The sequence below is a fragment of the Osmia bicornis genome, chromosome 9 (genome assembly GCF_907164935.1).
Source record: "Osmia bicornis bicornis chromosome 9, iOsmBic2.1, whole genome shotgun sequence".
Taxonomy (NCBI): Eukaryota; Metazoa; Arthropoda; class Insecta; order Hymenoptera; family Megachilidae; genus Osmia; species Osmia bicornis.
In genome coordinates this window covers 158,583-177,514 of record NC_060224.1, presented here as the reverse complement: position 1 = coordinate 177,514, position 18,932 = coordinate 158,583, and the positions used below count along the sequence as shown (strand labels likewise).

At 36.9% G+C, this 18,932-nt stretch overlaps 6 protein-coding genes across 8 annotated transcripts in view; 1 reads left to right on the top strand and 5 right to left on the bottom strand.

Annotated features, from left to right (window-relative positions):
• Positions 1-956, bottom strand: part of LOC114877478 (xin actin-binding repeat-containing protein 2) — a 40,418-nt gene extending 39,462 nt beyond the window's left edge. The window contains exon 1 of the mRNA XM_029190111.2: positions 569-956. The gene's annotated coding sequence lies outside the window, so the exon portion shown is untranslated. The remainder of the gene's footprint in view (positions 1-568) is intronic.
• On the bottom strand, positions 690-12,017 carry LOC114877489 (rho GTPase-activating protein gacV-like). The gene is made up of 10 exons (XM_046287086.1): positions 11,925-12,017; positions 11,426-11,599; positions 11,225-11,313; positions 10,892-11,035; positions 6,934-7,037; positions 5,645-6,781; positions 5,437-5,577; positions 4,767-5,327; positions 965-1,179; positions 690-782 (listed from the first exon to the last, which is right to left on the bottom strand). The coding sequence occupies exons 6-9, from the start codon at positions 5,666-5,668 to the stop codon at positions 1,087-1,089; spliced, it is 819 nt and encodes a 272-aa protein (XP_046143042.1). The 5' UTR covers positions 5,669-6,781; positions 6,934-7,037; positions 10,892-11,035; positions 11,225-11,313; positions 11,426-11,599; positions 11,925-12,017; the 3' UTR covers positions 690-782; positions 965-1,086.
• LOC114877485 (phosrestin-2) lies at positions 2,207-4,010 on the bottom strand. The gene has a single exon (XM_029190135.2). It carries the CDS (start codon positions 3,722-3,724, stop codon positions 2,594-2,596), a length of 1,131 nt encoding a protein of 376 aa, XP_029045968.1. The 5' UTR covers positions 3,725-4,010; the 3' UTR covers positions 2,207-2,593.
• A 942-nt stretch (positions 12,018-12,959) lies between the features above and the next one.
• LOC114877436 (HIG1 domain family member 2A, mitochondrial) lies at positions 12,960-13,946 on the top strand. 2 transcript variants are annotated; one of them, XM_029190026.2, is made up of 3 exons: positions 12,960-13,061; positions 13,234-13,381; positions 13,577-13,946. In XM_029190026.2, exons 2-3 carry the CDS (start codon positions 13,243-13,245, stop codon positions 13,741-13,743), a joined length of 306 nt encoding a protein of 101 aa, XP_029045859.1. In that variant the 5' UTR covers positions 12,960-13,061; positions 13,234-13,242; the 3' UTR covers positions 13,744-13,946. The 2 variants fall into 2 exon arrangements, with proteins under 2 accessions (XP_029045859.1, XP_029045860.1); XM_029190027.2 differs by having other exon boundaries at positions 13,016-13,113.
• A 223-nt stretch (positions 13,947-14,169) lies between these two features.
• LOC114877430 (rhotekin-2-like) lies at positions 14,170-16,243 on the bottom strand. The gene is made up of 7 exons (XM_029190007.2): positions 15,961-16,243; positions 15,625-15,815; positions 15,312-15,524; positions 15,028-15,207; positions 14,871-14,965; positions 14,587-14,801; positions 14,170-14,515 (listed from the first exon to the last, which is right to left on the bottom strand). The coding sequence occupies exons 1-7, from the start codon at positions 16,105-16,107 to the stop codon at positions 14,192-14,194; spliced, it is 1,365 nt and encodes a 454-aa protein (XP_029045840.2). The 5' UTR covers positions 16,108-16,243; the 3' UTR covers positions 14,170-14,191.
• Positions 16,244-16,334: 91 nt separating this feature from the next.
• Positions 16,335-18,499, bottom strand: LOC114877432 (26S proteasome non-ATPase regulatory subunit 4). Of its 2 annotated transcripts, none has more exons than XM_029190011.2 (6): positions 18,376-18,499; positions 17,820-17,960; positions 17,632-17,743; positions 17,163-17,537; positions 16,790-17,087; positions 16,335-16,700 (listed from the first exon to the last, which is right to left on the bottom strand). In XM_029190011.2, the coding sequence occupies exons 1-6, from the start codon at positions 18,399-18,401 to the stop codon at positions 16,435-16,437; spliced, it is 1,218 nt and encodes a 405-aa protein (XP_029045844.2). In that variant the 5' UTR covers positions 18,402-18,499; the 3' UTR covers positions 16,335-16,434. The 2 variants fall into 2 exon arrangements, with proteins under 2 accessions (XP_029045844.2, XP_029045845.2); XM_029190012.2 differs by having other exon boundaries at positions 16,799-17,087.
• Positions 18,500-18,932: the final 433 nt, after the last annotated feature.

The window sequence follows — 18,932 nt, the reverse complement described above, 5'->3', positions numbered from 1 at the left end:
GGAACGCTTCCGAGCAAATATTTAAGCGAGCGAACAACGAACCTCCGCCCACCATCTTCCCAAACGATCCTTTCTCTCCAGTTCTCCAGTTCTCCTCCTACTCCTCCTTCTTTGCCCTCTACCATTCTTTCTCTTCTACCTACCTATACTTTTATAACTACCTATACGTATAGAGGTACCTACCTTGTTCGCGTGTATCAAAGAGAAAGAAGACACTTTTTCGCCAATTCTTTGAAACTACCTACCTAATGCTCGTGTTGAAAGAGACTGATTGATAAAAATTGCGAAAGGAAATCAGACGATGACGAGATCAGGATTCGTGCGTGCATGGGTGCATGGGTGCATGGGTGCATAGGTAGGGAAGGGCGAACGGGCGGCAAGAGAGGAGAGGAGAAGGAAATCAATGCCACCGTCTGCCGCGGGTACAGAAGAGAAACTCGTCGCCGCGCCGCGTATCGGTGAGTTTTCACCGGTGTCTGTTGCGCGTACGGTGGCGTACGGTGGCGTACGGCGGCGTACAGCCAGACACCATAGGAAAATTCAACCCCATAGTAAAATCTACACTCACTCGGCTGTTAGCGTAACGTAGTCCTCACTGTCTTCGTCCTCCTTTCGCCTCGAATTCCTCTCGAATTCGTCTCGATGGCGTAGACGTAGACGGACGGAGAACCTTCTATGTACCTCTTTCTCTCTCTCTCGCTTCTCTGCGTAGCTCCTCTTCTGGGAGATGGTTGAAACGCTGCACAAAATCGAATGCACGAAGGGTGTTACGGATACCCGAACTAGAAAACACCGGAAAATGATTTATCTAAAAGGAGAAGAAAGCAATACGGCCAGTACGGCCAGTACGACAGACACGACAGACACTCAGCGCGACACTGCCTTGAGAAACGAAACGAAACGAAACGAAACTCTTGCTAGGTGGCCAAAGGGCTGATGGAGGGGGCGCATCGAACGTACGTACCGAATAAGGGAGGCAACCACCGCTCCGTTCACGCGGGTGTCTCGAGCCTGACTGACGCACCAGTACAGCCAAGCCTGCGGACCGCCCGAACCCCTACTTTCCTCTCTTTATCGCTCCTACGCCTATCCCTTCTGTCCGTCTCTTTCTTCTGCTCTCGCCGCTCCTCTCCACTCGAGACCTCTCGCTCTTCCTTCGATCTCTCCACTGCACCGACTCTAGCAATGGAATTGAACATTGCCAAATACTTGTTTTAATCTAAAATCTAAAATCTAAAATCTAAAATCTAAAATCTAAAATCTAAAATTTAAAACATACTAAATAATACTAATAACAATTTTAATTACTTTCTTCTTTTTATCGTAAACATTTATTTTTATAGTTTGCGTCAGAACCAAAGAAATTATTTCATTTTTATCTACTCGATAAGTACTTGAACCCATCGCTACTACCGACTACATATAGTAGGTATGTACTCCGTTTCTGCATTTCTTCTTCCATCTCCCTCTTTCTTTCTCTAACCTTCTATCTATTTATCTTGTATGTACCTACATATTGTATACATATCCCTATCCCTATCTCGTTCTTCTCCACTCTTTACTCTTCTCTTTTTTCTATCCCTACATCTCTCTTTAATTTTATCTGCTCATCTACCTCCATCTCGATCCTCTATTCCCTACCATTCCTAGTGTCGCTACTTCTGCCTTTCTTCCTCTGACGATGGATTTCCTTACTCGTTTTCTCTCATTCTTAACTAACACCCACAGGGTGGTATCGTATCGAAGGCCCTTCTCAGGACCTTCCACGCGAGGATCTGCGCGTCCTCGTGTCCTTCGATTTGTCGCAGCCAAGATATACCTGTGCGGCCTTCCAACGAAAATAGACCTTCGTCCTCCGCTTCGTTCCTCTTTTTTTTCACGTATTACCTTTTCTTTGCGTCGTTTACGAACTTTATCTACATACATGTATGTTTGTACGTACATAGGTACTTGGGTACTTACGTACCTCTTTTCTTTGAAATTTCGAGTTGATCGTTTTACACATTACACATTACACATTACACGTTTCGGAGAATCTTAAATGAAGAAATTTCTACTCAACGAAGTTGATTAATCGCGAGATACATATACATATGTATAGAGATGGAACGATACTATGCGCCTTTATTCGGTAATATCTTAACAAGTTCCTGGAGGCTAGGCGAGGCGGAAGAAAACGCGGCTTCAAAATGAATAATAATCTAAATATTTCAACATTTCTTTATTCGGCTAATTCGAAGATTCAAAGATGGACTGGAAAAAGAAACGGAATGTGTGTGTACGTACAATATAATCTTGTACATAATAGGATAACATAGATACATATTTTATTCTAGGGAATATTATAATTGCAGCTCAGCTCAGCTCAACTATTGCAGAAACAAACTATTTTTTCTATACATGGGAGCGTCGTTTATTGCCTGCAACAATCGTGATTAATACTGTTTTCGATCTCTAAAATACACCATCTACATATGTAGATTTATACGAATGTGAAATTATTGAAACTAATTGAAAGTTAGTTCGAAGACAATCGAATAGCGTGAAAATGAAAATCTCGCGAAATAAGTTGGCGAAAGAGGTGAGGTATTGTTTAACCGATGGGCTTCTTTTCCTCCGTAGTGTCCTCCACCTCGATGTTGTCCGCGTTTACCACCTTGATTCGTTCCGTAGGCTTCGGCCTCATCAAAATGAACGGCAACTCTGCTGACAATTCTCCGCCCAGTGCTCCAAGATAAAGTTTCACCTTGACGGCATAAGAGACGACGATACCGAAAGAGTCGCGAACATCAGGAGAGGTGAGCAAAGTGCTAGATGCCAGCTCGCTCTCGTCCCTCTTCAATCTACCGTCCAAAGCGATTCCCCTGCGATGCTTGTTATTTTCCAGCTGTGGTTTCAGATATAGCACCTTGGTCAAGTTCGAGCCTGGATTAATCGGACAGCCGTCTTGGGTCTCCACCGCGTCGATCACCGTCCTGAACTGACCGTTTTGGAATATTACCACGTCGATACCCTGCTGCACCAATGCCTTCATCTTCTTCACCACCTTGTTGCTGTTGTTTCGTACGCAGACGTTCACCGCTATTCTTTCGCCATGATGGTACAATTGTTTGTCCAGGGTCACCTCGAGTTCCAGGTCGCCTGGACTCAAAAGAAAGTCCTTGCGTACAACGGTACAAGGCTGCCGACCCTGTTTCGTAGGCGCGTATTGAATCTTCCTGATGCCCATCGTGATCGTACTCCTCTTATGAGTAATATCGGTCTCCATCTCACCCGAATAGATTTTTACGTAGTAGCTGACACCGCAAGGTTCGCCTGTCTCCACTTCGCCTGGTTGCAAGGTTACGCTGGATGGCGCACTCGCAGGAAACTTGAAGGTGAACGGAATAGCGTTCGGTCCCAGTTTCTTCAGTAGTCTGTCTTGCAGTTTCGTTAAATTTTCCTCCATCTTCTTGGTCGGTGGGAACAGTTGCTCGGAGATGAGGTAAAGGTCCTTTTGAAAGTTCAGCCCCATCACCTCGTCCTCTTCTCGACCATATCGGAAACTGCAGATCAGCTGTCCCCAGACCTTTCTACCGGTGTCCACGTAGTCCTGGTCCAGCAGGATTACACCGTCCACTGGCTCGATTCCAGACAGATAGTCGATGTAGTCCCTCTTGCCCAGATACAGCCCGATCTTCCCGTTTGGAGAACATTTCTTGAACACCTTAAAGTTCACCACCATCTTGAGTACGTTGATCGAATACGGAGTGGCACGGCGGCTGTGCGGCGCGGGCGGGGCCTCGTCCGATTCTGCTGCCGACTGAATCTCAACGACTGAATCGACACGGAGAACAGCCTCGTTTTATATACCAGCAGAGCACCAGTGACGTGCCTGCCGATCTTCCAAGGGCTTCCGAATCCATTCAGCGTCCTGTCATCGTGCGACCTTTTCGTGTTGCAGCGGATAGCTTGTTTAGAAAATTTTCTTCAACGTAAGAACCGATACGCGAGCTAATCGATGATCTTCCTAGGCTTCCTTTTCCTATATTACCTATAATCTTTCTCGCATCACCTCTATTATTTAAACAGTCTCAAACTTTCTACCCCTTCTTCGAGCATTCTCCGAGAGAATCCGAGAGAATCCGAGAAAACAACTGCGTTGGCAGGCAGGCGTAAGCCATTTAAAAGAACAGATACATACTGGGTTTCGTTTCGTTAATGTCGCTAACCACGTATTAGAGACCCCTCTTTGTGCCGTATAAGCTGTCGAAAAATACTCTTTACCTATATTACAGACATTTACGATTACGAATTCAATTTTTTTACATGTTCATAATGTTTTCCTATTAAAAAAAGAAAAAAAGAAGAAATTGTCCTATGTTTCTCTCAAGTTTCAACAAACAATATCGCTAGTGGCATCTAGCAATTAGTGACTATGAAATGGTATCGCTATCTGGCAAGCTGGCAAGCTGGCAAGCATTTATTCCTTAGGCGTTGTTACATGATCTTTGCATATAAGACAAAAATATTAGTAATTAGAAAAATTAATTAATTAATTTTCTCTCCCACAACGATACTACATTATAATATATTATATTATAGAAATTTCATTGATTCCTTTCTCTTTGCTCGTTTTATCTGCATTTAATTGCATCTCGATTCCGTCAAAAAACCTTTGTTTCTATATTAAAAGAACAGAAATTCGATATACACGTTATTACCTAATTTGAAAATCGTGAAATTTCTTAGCATTTCTGTCAAAACATCTTTATAATTAATCTTACCTCTATAAGGTCAGTTAAAAGTTGTTGCAGCTTCCTGTATTTATTCAGAGTCCTCTGGGCTAACTGTCTCCCCTTAAAATCGTTCACGGATTTCATGAAATTTACACTACGTTTCAAAACTACTCTCACTTTTCCGCAATATTCTTTCAAACAAATTTTCAACTTTGAATATATCGACAATTGAAGACTCATTAGCTTTGCGTCTATGTCGAGCAACCGTAAAAGTATCATTTCCAGATTTGCTAAGGCGTTCTTTCGATGTATTATATTATGAAAGTATCGAATTTGTTCCTCGAGCAGGAAATCTTCTTCTTCTTCTTCTTCTTCTTCTTCTTCTTCTTCTTCTTCTTCTTCTTCTTCTTCTTCTTCTTCTTCTTCTTCTTCTTCTTCTTCTTCTTCTTCTTCTACGTTTTGTTCTTCAAAGTCTTCCAGCTCTATCGGTACAAAGTCATCTTCGTCATCTATCTCCTCATCTGATTCTTCATCTTCGTCTACCATGTCATCTATTTCTTCAAACATTTCCTTCAATTCTTCCATATCTTCTCTTACTTGTGTTTTATACTACAACCAATCATTTTTTTTTTTTTTTTTTTCAAAAGCAGTAAACACGAAAAATTAGTAGATACATGTATGTATATATAATAAACATTACTTTATGTTTCGAACTTACTCGTGAATAGCGATCCATCGCAAACAACAGTTTCTTATACAGATTCGATTCTGTTTTACAACAGTCATACATTTCCTGTATCATCGCTAAACATCTTTTCCCTTCCTTCAACAACGCATCGAGGTACCTTTCTTTCTTCAACTAACACGGATGTAGAAATTAATTTTCTATACGGGAAATATATATTAAAAAGATGTTGGATACTTACTAACGTATCTCCTTTGTTAACCATGATAATTTAACGATTCTTTTCGCAGCTTTCATGCATGAAATGCATTAACGATAAGACACAGAATTAATATATAAACGCTTTGTCTTCAACTTACGAGAAACAAAAGAATTCACTTGCGTTTTAAATTACCGAATTTTTAAGACCCAAGAATTACTTTGCAAAACAACCGATAAAAATGTTATTATTAACCATATGATTTCCAATTATATCTTATACCTTATACATCAGGAACAGAAGAATCACAGAAGACAAATTAGATATAGAATCTGTCTTTGTTGACTGAATTTCTGTTTACAATTCTGTAACGTGACACCAAGCCACGGATTATAGACGATTCAACGAAACTCCATTGGCGTCAAGAGATTGAATTCTGATGATCGCTAAAAGCTAAAGACAACCAGCTTTTTCCAACTATTTCATAACTCTTAATGATATAAAAGCAGTTCAGTTCAACATTTAAATAATTTCATTTTAAAGATTTATTATTTATCATAGATGAATTGAAATTTGTTATTTGGTATGCTATCGTGTACAAGTAACGAGTACTCTTTCCTATCTATTATAGTATTTTCCTATAAATTGTAATCTATTATAAGATATGTATACAGTTTACCGATTGTGTGGCGACCCCTTCTTCTGGAAAACTACCCTGCCGGAAAGTACATTTTCAATAAATTTCTTTACCGCATAATTTTTAGCGACACCTATTTCCGTCGTAGCTGGAGTTCTTTCCGCAAAGCAAAAACTTCTTCTTCTCTGTACCACCCGTTTTTATTCAGCGTTAATAATAGTTTAAGTATTTAGCAATTAGCATATTTTATACATATATTGATGTGTGCGATTAAATAAATTATTTTATTTCGCTCTCCTTATTTTTCTCCGCAGGTAAAACAGTTAGAAATTGATTACGCGGTAGCTATACGCTACAATTGTACAATATAACTTTTGGCATCACCCATCGGAAAGCAATGGAACCTACCCGACAATTTATCGACTACCAAATATATCCGAATTCCGCATCGGTAAAACAGGCCATGTTTGCTGATTTAAGCGCCACCTGAATTATTGCATCCAACTAACGGCATGCTATACTACGTTACCTTTCGCAAATACCTAAATGACACATGTATGCTATAAGTATAAGTATACTATACTCGTTAGTATAGTGCACCGATGACAACATGTCCCCTGAGAAGGGCAGATTTGCGGCCTTCTCATGGGACATCTTGTCATCGGTGCACAGTACATAATTAAACAATACTGACCATGCATTCATTATTATTAATATTCTTTCCGTAAAATTCCGTAAAATTCCGTAAAATTCCGTATTTACAATGTGGTACACTTCAGAATCTCAAAGGCATACTTCCTGAAAAAAATATAACAAAGATTAAATAGAAAAAAAAACACCATAAATTCAATAGCCAATTCGCTCGTATTATTTGCTGCATAATTAATAAGTGTACCATTGAAATAATGATGCAATTATTAATAATCCATCAAATAATACCGATTTCCCATCCCATCCACCCTCCAGCTTCTTCGTAAGTTTGAAACGAAACATCGCGATCAAAAATTAAAACCGAACAACTCGAAAAACAATTATCCATTACTTTTGTTCAAATAAAGTAGAATTAAAATTTAATAAGATAATTGAAATGAATCTTCCTTCAAATAATTTATCACCAATCATCACAAAATAAACTGAATTTTCATTTTAAATAAAACCTTGAATAAAGTTCTATTTAAAATTTTATTGTATTTAATAATACATGAAACTCATATATTATTTAACAGTATTTCCAACAACCGAATGTGCAAAGTTTTCAAACTTAGAAAAAGGAAAGAAAAAGAGATGGGGGCGGGGCGGGGGTACAGGGGAACCTGAAAAGAAAAGTTTGATTGCCCATAAGAGCAATCCCTAAGCAAACTCTGTAAAACAAACCGCAATTACACGCAACACTAATTTAATAAATGCAAAAAAGTGAAAAATTTAATAACAATCGCGAATTTATTCGCAACACTAATTTCATTAATTACGTATATACACATATAATACAAAAGTGTACGCGTGAAGGCTGCTCCATTATGCATAAAGCTAAGCTAGAAAAAAGAAAAAAAAAGCGCGAACTGTAATGCAACTCTACTCAAATCTACCGAATTTTCTAAAACGCAACACTAATCTAAAAAAGTGGTACAGCCAATCCAAGACTGTACCACGGCAGCTGGTCCATAGCTGCCTTATGGACCATGGCAACTCCACTGGATCGTTTTTGGGCATTTCATCGTATATCGCAACTCTAATGCAAAACGCGAATATTCATTACTGCAACACTAATTAGCAGGGAACTCTATAAACTAATGCAAACCAATCGCGTATTTATAAGTAGCAACACTGGGAAACAATCACGCTAATGTCATTCGCAACGCTATCTTTAACAGACATGCAATTAAAATGCAAAAAAGAGGGATTCTCAAACCGTCAGTCTTTTATTCGCAACACTAAAACAATCAACATTAAATAGCGAAATTCTAAAAAATCTTAAAACAATCAACATTAAAAAACAAAACTCTGTAAAATCTTAGAGCAATCAACATTGAAAAGTTAAATTCTATTTTGAACCAATGCAAAAAGGAAACGCGATATTTAAAGTACGCAACACTAAATTGAACCGTGATCGATATTCATTCGCAACACTAAATTGAAAACGCGATTTGCCCAAAATCATGGGGGTCACGGGCCCCCTCTTGTCCTGAAATTACAAAACTACAACTACAAGCGAGCACAGTGACAAAGTAGTAACGATAATGATTTCCCATCCTTTTTTGCAAAAGGATGCAAAATCATTAATAGTTCCCCTCTTGAAAGACAGTTTGTCGGGGCGCTTCGGCATATAGCCTTTTCTTTCTTCGGGCGGTCCACCCACCTGAAACTTATATCTAAACCTCGAGACTTGCAAATTCGCAAAACAAAAGAAAAAACAATCAACAATAAAAAAAGAAAAATCGCGAACTCATCAAGTCGCCAAAAATTTGAAAAATTGTACAGATAGAATCGAAGGCGAACGGCATACTCCGTTCGTATCGATTGGATCGTCAATTCTTCAAATATATTCCAGGTACAGGTTGATCACGCGAAATCGCGCCTACCCGACACCAAGAGACTGTGACAACCTGTCCCGGCCCTACCTACTTACAACCTATCACACACACCAGAAGGTATACTACCTACCTACCTAACGCTATATTTAAAAAAGGCAAAATGACATTCTCACAAAAATTCATTCCACGACCCCCATCATACACTCCACCCGGGCGCAAGAGCCTACACTAGAGAGAACGTCCCGGGACGCCTCCGTCACCCGAGTTTCATTTGACATCACACTCTACGGTACGTACCATTTTTCACTGAAATCGTCTGGCAAGGCTAGCAATCATTGCGTATAATGATTAATTAACAACTTTGATATAGAATATTTCATAATAATGGTAATAATCATGGTAATAGTAATGGTAATAAATAATATTATTTGATTTGTACGTTCATTGTATGTACATCTTATTGAATAAAATATTATTTCAAATTAAAAGTTAAATGAAAAAGTTATTAAACCGACGCAATCCCACAGCCTAAAAACACACACACACCATATGTGGAAATTACGTCGTGCACGATATACTAACACAATGCCAGCCGCTTATTAATTATTATTCTTATCAACTAGGTCATCGTGCCCATTGCCTCTACCCATCCAAGTAGCACCTGGGCACGTGAATGGGCTTTGGCAATAAACACGGAAAGGGTTAAACCTGAAAATCCTGATCTACAAACATGATTAGTACATAAACATCTAACGGGCTAATATTTCACTATTTTAATTTAATAAAAGTGACTCGACTTTGTAAATATAAAGCTTTAAGAACAAATACTGAAAAAAAAAAAAAAAAAAAAATAGAGCAACTATGACGCAAACATGGTGCACTGCTAATATCAGCTGGCAACGAAGGGTCTCACGCCCCCTAGTCTTACGCCAGACGCTACATACCACCCACCCCGCCTGGACGTCGTAACGCCAGGACAGAGTGCACCCCTTCGCTAAGAGCGCTACCCGCCCGTCCAACACGTTGCATCCAACGGTGTCAGATTGACGGACGCCCATAGTATAGACAAAAGGACTACAGTTTAGAATATGGTAACATATTGTTTCATATGTTCCGTATTCTAAAACTGCGCCTGCAAAGGCCTAGTAATGCATGGGTATATCTCCCAGAGATGGTGTTCACGGTCTTAGGCCGCGGAATCCTTCTAACTAATTTCATTAATTAAATAATACATAGGATTGAGATTAAAAACCAAAAGGATTCCCACCGAATACTAGTCAGTGCATCGTCATATTTACTCTCGCGTCGGAAATTTCTCGCAACACTAATTTAATAAAGGCAAAACTCTAATAAACAGGAATTTAATGTCAAAATTGAATTGATATTTTATTTAAAAAAGCAAAATGACTAATTAAGAATTCTTTATTATGAAAATTAATAAAAAAATTCAAACATCCTCAGGCGACTCCCTCCTCAGAGTAACTTTTCAAGAATACGCAAAATCTGTTGAAATAGATCACTCTGACTTGGAAATCTACCCGTCACGAATTGTCTTCTTGCACATAAATTGTTCAATTTTTCACGAACGTGTAAATAAGCGAAATTTCGATTTAGAACGAATGCAATTTAACTACTTGTAAGAAATTCTCAAACTATATTTGAATGTACAATATACAAAATGTAATTAATATGTACCTATATCCAGTATACATATTATATCACCAATATTATATTGATTTGATTCTTTGCAATAACTAAATCAGATGGTATCTGACTTGTTCGTTAAAGAAAAAATAAATATAATTCTTTCTGTATTAAAATACTTCATATTCCACATTTCATTACAAAATTGTAACATTTAAAAGTATTCGTATATTTCATAAATATCTATTGGAATATGTGGAATTGAAATGATATTAAAACGCGGAGTACAAGAAGACCTAGCCTGAACTAAATGAAATGAAAGAATAAAAATGTTACTACTCATGGGTATGGTTACTAATCATACCCATGGTCACTATGCTCGCAAATCAAGTATACAACCGGTAACCCGTGTCGATTCGGACCATTCGTCCTACGACATGAATGGGCACCGGAGGAACCATAAAACATGCGACTCACCGTTCGCAGATATATTCTTCTTCCGACAGTCAAGTAGGAGGATGGACAACACCAGAGAGGAGGCTGCCTTGTAGTAGAAGACGGACATCGTGAAGAAAGCCATCATCCGGACATCCAGGAACTCGGCAAAATCAAAAAATTCATCTGTAACAAAACAAAAAAGAATTACGGTTAATTTTGAAAATTATTAATTCTCATTGTAATAAAATTATATATAAAGTTGGATTTTATAAAATACTAGCAATTGAAAAGAAATCTCAATTATCAAGTGTTGAAATTGTAAATTATTCTGTTTTAATAAAAAGCAATTAAGTAAACTAATAAGATGCTTACACTCTTTCCTCATGGAGCAACGCCCAAAACGGAAGTCGTGAAGAAAGCCATCAGGATATCCAGGAACTCGGCAAAATCAAAAAATTCATCTGTAACAAATAAAAAATAAAAATTTATGCAAATTAAATTTAACCAACAGATAAACAAACGATTAAAGTCGATAATTTATTCAAATTATTTAAATAAGTAGACTATGCGTACTTTTGTACTGCTTATACCGGAGCACGACCTCAACGCGTCTTGTCGCTTCGACGCTCGAGAGAGCAATGGCGAGACCTTCCTTCCCATCGTAGACCGGTCGGCACATCGGCAACGCTCGGCAATGTTCGGTATATTCTGCTATCGGCCGATACCTAACGAAGTACACGAACAGGTCTAAACAGAAATAATATTACGATGCTCAAGAAAAAACGTTATTAAATTAAAAACAGCAAATTGTGTGAAACAATACGAAAAACATTGCATAATGTTCAAGAAATTACTGATATAAAGGGAAAATAATTCAGATTCTGCTGTTCGAATTCCATTGTGAAGTCACAGCAAAAGCAACAAATGTCAACTCACGTATTTTTAAAGATAACCTCGAATTAATGTCAAAAAACAAAGAGCTAGACTTCTCTTCGGCTATTCTTTCTCTTATTTGTATTTTCAACACCCGAAAGACAATTTAATTAAATATTTGAAGATAATTTAATCTTACCTGTTGCAGACACGTGCAAGACGAACGAAGCTTCGAAGAGGAATGCTGCACTGCGCCACAAATCGACGCACTCGCTCACACAACGACGTGTCTGATTGGTCGAAATGAGAGGACGCCAACATGGTACGACCAATCACAGCCATCGATAGAAGTTTCAAAGTGCTTCGAAACTTTAATACTAATCGTAAGGGAAAGGTTCGTTAAAAATTATCGACGCCATATTGAAATAAAATCAAGATTACTTTTCTCAACTTTAAACATCAAAATAGAAAGAAAGTAGAAAAAATATAAGATATTGACGGGATTTAAGAAATTATTGATATAAAAGCAGAATAAATGAAGGAAATGTCATTTTAATTCCTATCTATATCGGCGTAATAGTAAAAAATGAGAAAATCAATTATCACGATATATAACAATAAATTACGGGAAAAATGTACTAAAAACATGAAAAAATGCAATAATACTCGAAAAATTATTGACATAAAGGGAAAATAATTCAGATTCTGTTCTTTCAACTTCATTGTCAATTCACGGCAAGAGCAACAAATGTCAACTCACGTATTTTTAAAGATAACCTCGAATTAATGTCAAAAAACAAAAAACAAAGAGCTAGACTCCTCTTCGGCTATTCTTTCTCTTATTTGTATTTTCAACACCCGTAAGACAATTTAATTTAATATTTGAAGATAATTTAATCTTACCTGTTGCAGACACGTGCAAGACGAACGAAGCTTCGAAGAGGAATGCTGTACTGCGTCACAAATCAGACACAGCGACGTGTCTGATTGGTCGAAATGAGAGGACGCCAACATGGGACGACCAATCACAGCCATCGATAGAAGTTTCAAAGTGCTTCGAAACTTGTAAAATAATAAATAAAAGGATAAAATAATAGTCGAGGCACACAGATGTAATAGAATCAACACATTCGTGCTCCTAATAAGTTTATTCGAAAAGCGCCACCAATCCATCGGGGTCCCTAACATCCCAAGATGAAATTCAGAAAGCGCCACCGATGCATCGGGGTTCCTATCGCCCCGGATGCCATAATGTCGGTATACGTTCATACTGTACTATTACGATTCATACTGTATATAAATACGTTGTTTGCGCTACTGTCGCGGTCACGTTTAGGTAATAACTAATACCGTCGTAGTGTTTGTTAAATTAATAAAATGCTGATACGGTAAAAAATTTCTTTTCAATATTCACGAAAGATTTAATACAGAAACGTTTTAATTTCAATAAATTTAACGTTCGAGTGATATATTGGTCGTTCATTGGCAATTTCCAATTTCTGAAATAGCGAGCAGCAATGTCGCAAAATACATCAAACAAATCGGAAATATTGGAAGAATTGAGTTGGATTCGAATTCTAGATGATGATATAAAAGTTGAAACATTTTGGGAGAAATTCAGACGTAAATTGATTGAAAATCCTGCAGTACCTATAGGTGAGTGATTATAATAAGTACAAATAACGTCTACGTTAATTACGCAGTTGTCATGTCATGCTATTATAGGTATCGCACCTATTTATGTATTTATGTACGTATTTAAGTATGTGTACATTAATAGAAGAAGAACGTTGCCGATAAAACTGACACGTGAATTACATTTTATTTTGTCGAGTTCCACTGTTATTTTAGGTACTGTGGCAACTACAGCTGCTCTCACGTATGGCCTGTTCAGTTTTTATCAAGGAAACAAGATAATGTCTCAATACATGATGCGTGCGCGAGTTGCAGCCCAAAGTTTTACCATATTATCTATGGCTCTCGGATTTGTTATTGTAGCAACCCGACAAGAGAAATAATATATTAATGTATAGTCAGTCATTCGATAACGAATTTATTTTATTTTGTTGTTTGTGCGCGTTCCGTATTCGTTACTTTAGCTGGAAAAATAATAACAATAATTGTTTCTGTTTACAACAGAAACAGTTATTGAAATATACTTAAAAAAACATCGTTATGTATGAAATCGATTGAATAAAGTTTATCCTCTTTATCCATGAAACGATGTATTTCATTCGGCACAACTATGGTTATCAAATTTAACTATGATAAAGATCCTATGTATACGAGACTTTCGAATTATAAACGTTGATACGAATATTCTTGAAATGAAAAGTTTATAAAAAAGACGATTGTTTAGAATCGATACTAATGGTAATAGTATAATTAAGTAGCAAGTTTTTATGTAGACACATACACACGCGTAAAAACTTAAAACTAATGAAATTATTAAAATATCACGTTTATTTAAAAATCCCTTGCGGTTTCTTGAAAAATATTACTTATTACCGGCGTATCATCATAGATGGATCCTTGTCGTTTGTTATCGGTAAAACAATTTCTTACATTTATATGTTTGGTTAAACTGTCTGAGCACGGAGTTCGTTGAAGGTTTATCGCGGCATGTTTCCACCTTGAGTGCTCCCCTATACGCATCGTCAATTGATCGAACCATCGTTGCAGATCTTCGTTTGAATCGAATTCCATAACGTCACGTTTCTCGATATTGTCCGTGTTATTAATTATCCGTAACTGATTGTTTACCGATTTCGATCGTCGTACAAGAGTTTCCTAAACGGTGATATACAATACCGTTTTTATCGAACATAATTTAATATAATAAAAAGTATATTTCATTTTACCCTGTTCACAGAGATTGTACAAGTAGGTTTTTCCAACTTTTCCACCAACTTCTTTGATTTCCAACTTTCGATTTGAAATCCTCGTAATCGTGCCCAATAACGTCGATTATTTACAATTACGAACCCATCCAAAGTTTCTTTATCAATAAAATTCGGCTGAATGGCTAAACGACAACAAAAGTGTCCGAAAAGTGGCAATGTATGAGCTTTATTTCCTGAAAAAAAGATAAATGGGATGTTTAAAGTTAAAACGAAAGGATAGAAATAATAAAGTCGATTCTTACCAACTTTATTGTTCAACGTTAAATCGTGTGAACGTACATTCCCGTCAGTATCGTCGAGGGTCATGTTTGCATAAGCCGGTAAATCGAATTGCGGTCTGAAATTAAGATTTTAAATTGAACGCAACCAAGACGCAAGGTTAAGCGTAAACTTACTTACGTTTTGCTAGAATCGTTTTCATCGCGTAGAGATGCCACGAACTTTCTGCCTACAGTCTTTGATATCGAGGAATGAATAGTCCTTTTGATTTTTCTTCGAGTACTGGCGATACTTAGGTCTTCTTGCAGCATATGACTATAAATTTCCAGGGTCAACTGGAACTCGGCTGATACGTTATTACTGTATACATACACATATACGATGTAAAGACGTAATAATAACTAACGATAAGTATTACATATCGATGATGTCGATCACTCGTTTTACCGAAAAAAACAGCTTACAATAATAAGACGTCAGGAAAGCTTATGTCCGTTTGTTCTCTATCAACCGGATAAAGCAAACTGGTATCTTGAATTTCGGCACCGACACGAGCTAAACAGAAAACAGCGAATCTTCTATGATCGCCACGATTTTTGAAATGATCGGAATCTCTCCACATCAGCGGAAATCTAAGATCCGAAATGAACAGTTTCCCGTTGTTCCCGTCGGAAATGCTGAAATCCATACAGTACATATGTACAATATGTATATGTATAAATACGTATCAGATTAAAAGTATAAACGTTAGCTTTTACGAAATAAATTTATAAATACTTGGTTTTCAATGATGCGTTTTCTCCACGATGTTTTAGTTCAGTCATGTAGGTAGACATTCTTTCATTCGAAGTGAACAAAGCACGTGCCGCTTCTAAACTTTGACCGGGATGCTGCGCAGCAGCCAATAACCTTAAAGAGCCTTCTTTTATTTTAACTTCCAATTCAATTTTTCGTTGTAAATCATATTCCTAAAGAGAATAGAAGGGAAATGCAATTGATTTCAAATGAAATTGTCCCTCTTATAAAAGAATAGACCGATACCTGATCAAAAATTTTACCGTGAATCAGGGATAAGAGGAATAAATTGGATTTTTTGTTTCGTGAAAAACTTACCGGTATATTTTTGCAGTTTCTAATACTTTCTCGCCTTCGAACACGTGTCTGATAATCACTTAAAGAACGTAAATAATCATTTTCCTTGTCTAAAATATTATTTAACGATCCTCGTAACGCTTTGATGCTTTTCCTACGTGGCGCCATTTTGAAATTTTACATCCATCTTTACAATTTTAAATCGTTGATAGTAAGTAAGTAAGTAAGTAAGTAAGTAAGTACAATAGACGGTGATCGTGCTTGAAAGTGTAGCGAATAGAATCTATCGGCAGGAGGAAGGAAAGGAAAGAAAGATTATTTTACTTGATACACTTGAACAAATTTCATAAATTTGTGGGTTGAAACGTTAAAAAAGAAAAATAAATAATCTCGTATAAAGTTTTGAAAAATCTGAAACGCCTATATTCTGGTTTACAGATATTCACAAAACAGCGATTAACATAAAGTAATGTATCCAATGAGCGCGTAAATTCTTCATTTCTTTTCCTTATCTTTCTCCTGATCCTTTTCTTTCTCTTTCTCTTTCTCTTTCTCTTTGTCTTTGTCTTTGTCTTTGTCTTTTTCTTTATCTTTATCTTTATTTTGTTGAAGAGATCCAACGGCTTGACGGACGGCTTCGGAATGAGGATCAACACCTGGCAAATTTTCCAACACCGATTGCAAAAATGCTGGATCTGACATAACAGCAGCATAATCCTCTTCAACTTCCATTGCTTCTTCCTTCAGGGACTCCAATTCTTCTGTAAATCAATAAATGATAATTAAATGTACGTATGCATGTACGTATTATTCGTATACGCATACGTGAAGGAACGTGTATTGAAAATACTTGTCGTACGTTGATCTTGCATAGACATTTGCATGGCAAAAGCAATTTGCTCTTCTTCGGTCATACGAGCTAGATCGGGAACGTTTATTACATTAGTAGGAGCAGCATTATCGTTCGTTGAAGACGAGTTTTCTGTATCTTCGAGAGACATGGCAAGTGCACGTTTCAACATTGCCTCCTCGTTGGGTACTTCTTTAATCGTATCCGGTTGTTTATTTGTAGCTGTTTCATTTGCTTGTGCACGCCGCGCTTCATCCTCTTGACGCTGTCGTTGTTCTTCCATAGAAACGCGTAGTGCCTAAACAAATATATTCACGGTAAATATTAAACGAGAAAAAAAGAAAAGCTAAAGAAGAACATCCAAAGTACAAACCAATGCTAACTCTGGATCTTCGTTTGGATCAACACCAAACTCGAACGCAGCTCCTCCCATTCCTGTACCACCCATTCCGTCTTCTCCTTGGATTATGGGAGAGGAGATCAATGCGTCGCTTAAGTGCGGTCCAGGTGGAACGGTAACCAAATGGCTACCGGTTCCCTCTTTTCCATTGAGAGCATTAATAAAGGCTGTCAATACTTCGTTATTGATACTTTCCTCGCCAAAGCTAATCACATCCACGTTAACCTTTTCCTTTTTCAATCTTTTCGCTAATTTTACTAGTTCTTTCTCGTCAATCTCTATGGGGCTACCAATGAAGGCCACGATACGCATTTTGTGATTTTTACCTTGACGATGTTTTAATGCCAACTATCGAATAACAGTTTTCTTTATAGTTATCGCGTCTGTTGTGTATTTTCATACGATACATTCATATAAATTCAGCTATTATCGACATACTCACATGTGCAATGCGTATTCCAGTAATTAGACATAAGTTACCATTAGGTTGAACTTGATGAAGCTTTGAAAGAATTCTGCCAACATCGCTGGTAAGTGTAGCCAATACTTCGACGCTGTAATAAATAAAACAATTCGATGATGAACATTCCATGATGAATATTTGCGGTAGAGAAGATCGGAATGACATACTTGGCTAGCGTTATCAAGCCCACGTTGTTTTCAGGATTCGAGCGAGTTTTCGAATGACAAACCAAATTAACAGCATCCTGCTGTGCTTGAAGTCGTGTTGGTAAAAAATCTCCATTTCTCATGTAATCGCTGTTGTCGACGCTAAAGATATTCGAAAAAATAGACATCAATAGGTAGAATCTAGATTCTTTCATATTTTTTTATATATCAGAGAAATCAATATCGCATAACCTCTAAATAAATAATAAATAACCTCTATTCGATTCATTTATCGAAATAAATATTCTAATGTTAATTGCTCGTTGGAAATGTTATTCGTTGTTAAATTTAAATTTAAATTAGATATGACATTTGATAACTTTTATTCTCGGAGGAAAACCTGTTCCAAGTATTTCAACTTTGCAATGTCACTCGATCTAGTGTTGACGATTTATCAACGTAATAGACATTAACAGAGCAACCATCAAATTTTAACGATACAAAAATCTGTCAGGTACGTAGATTAAGAAAAATATCAAGTTTTTTGTGAATTTTGTAGAAAATAATAAATCCTTACCATATCATCGTACTTTCCAGTACCATCTTGATTCGAATTACTGACTTACTTCATTCCGTTTCGTTCCGTTCCGTTCTGCCATAACCTTCCATATTCCATGTTCCATATTCCATATTCCATCCCTTCCGTCACAACCTGTTCCATTGTTCCATTTCGTTCCATTTCCTTCCACTTCTCGTTCCTTCGTTCATTTATAAATATTTATACATAATGCATAGTTATATTATGTATTGTATGTACATGCACATATGTACTTATATACAAAGTTATTAATTAGAGTAGATATTAATCATATAATTTGTTTACATTTATTCTAAGAAATTATAAAATTGTTGTAAACAGAAACGGAGAGGGAAGACTTATCGTTAGATTTGAAAAACAATTACATTCATTATGTATGTATACATATGTAAATAAGTAAGTATATATACTTATAGTTACATACGTACAAATGTAAAATTTTCAGGATTGTGAAATAACAACTATGAGAAAAATAATAAATAGGCACACATTGCAAGTGATAAATATACAAAATGGAAATGATAAAAAAGAAAAAG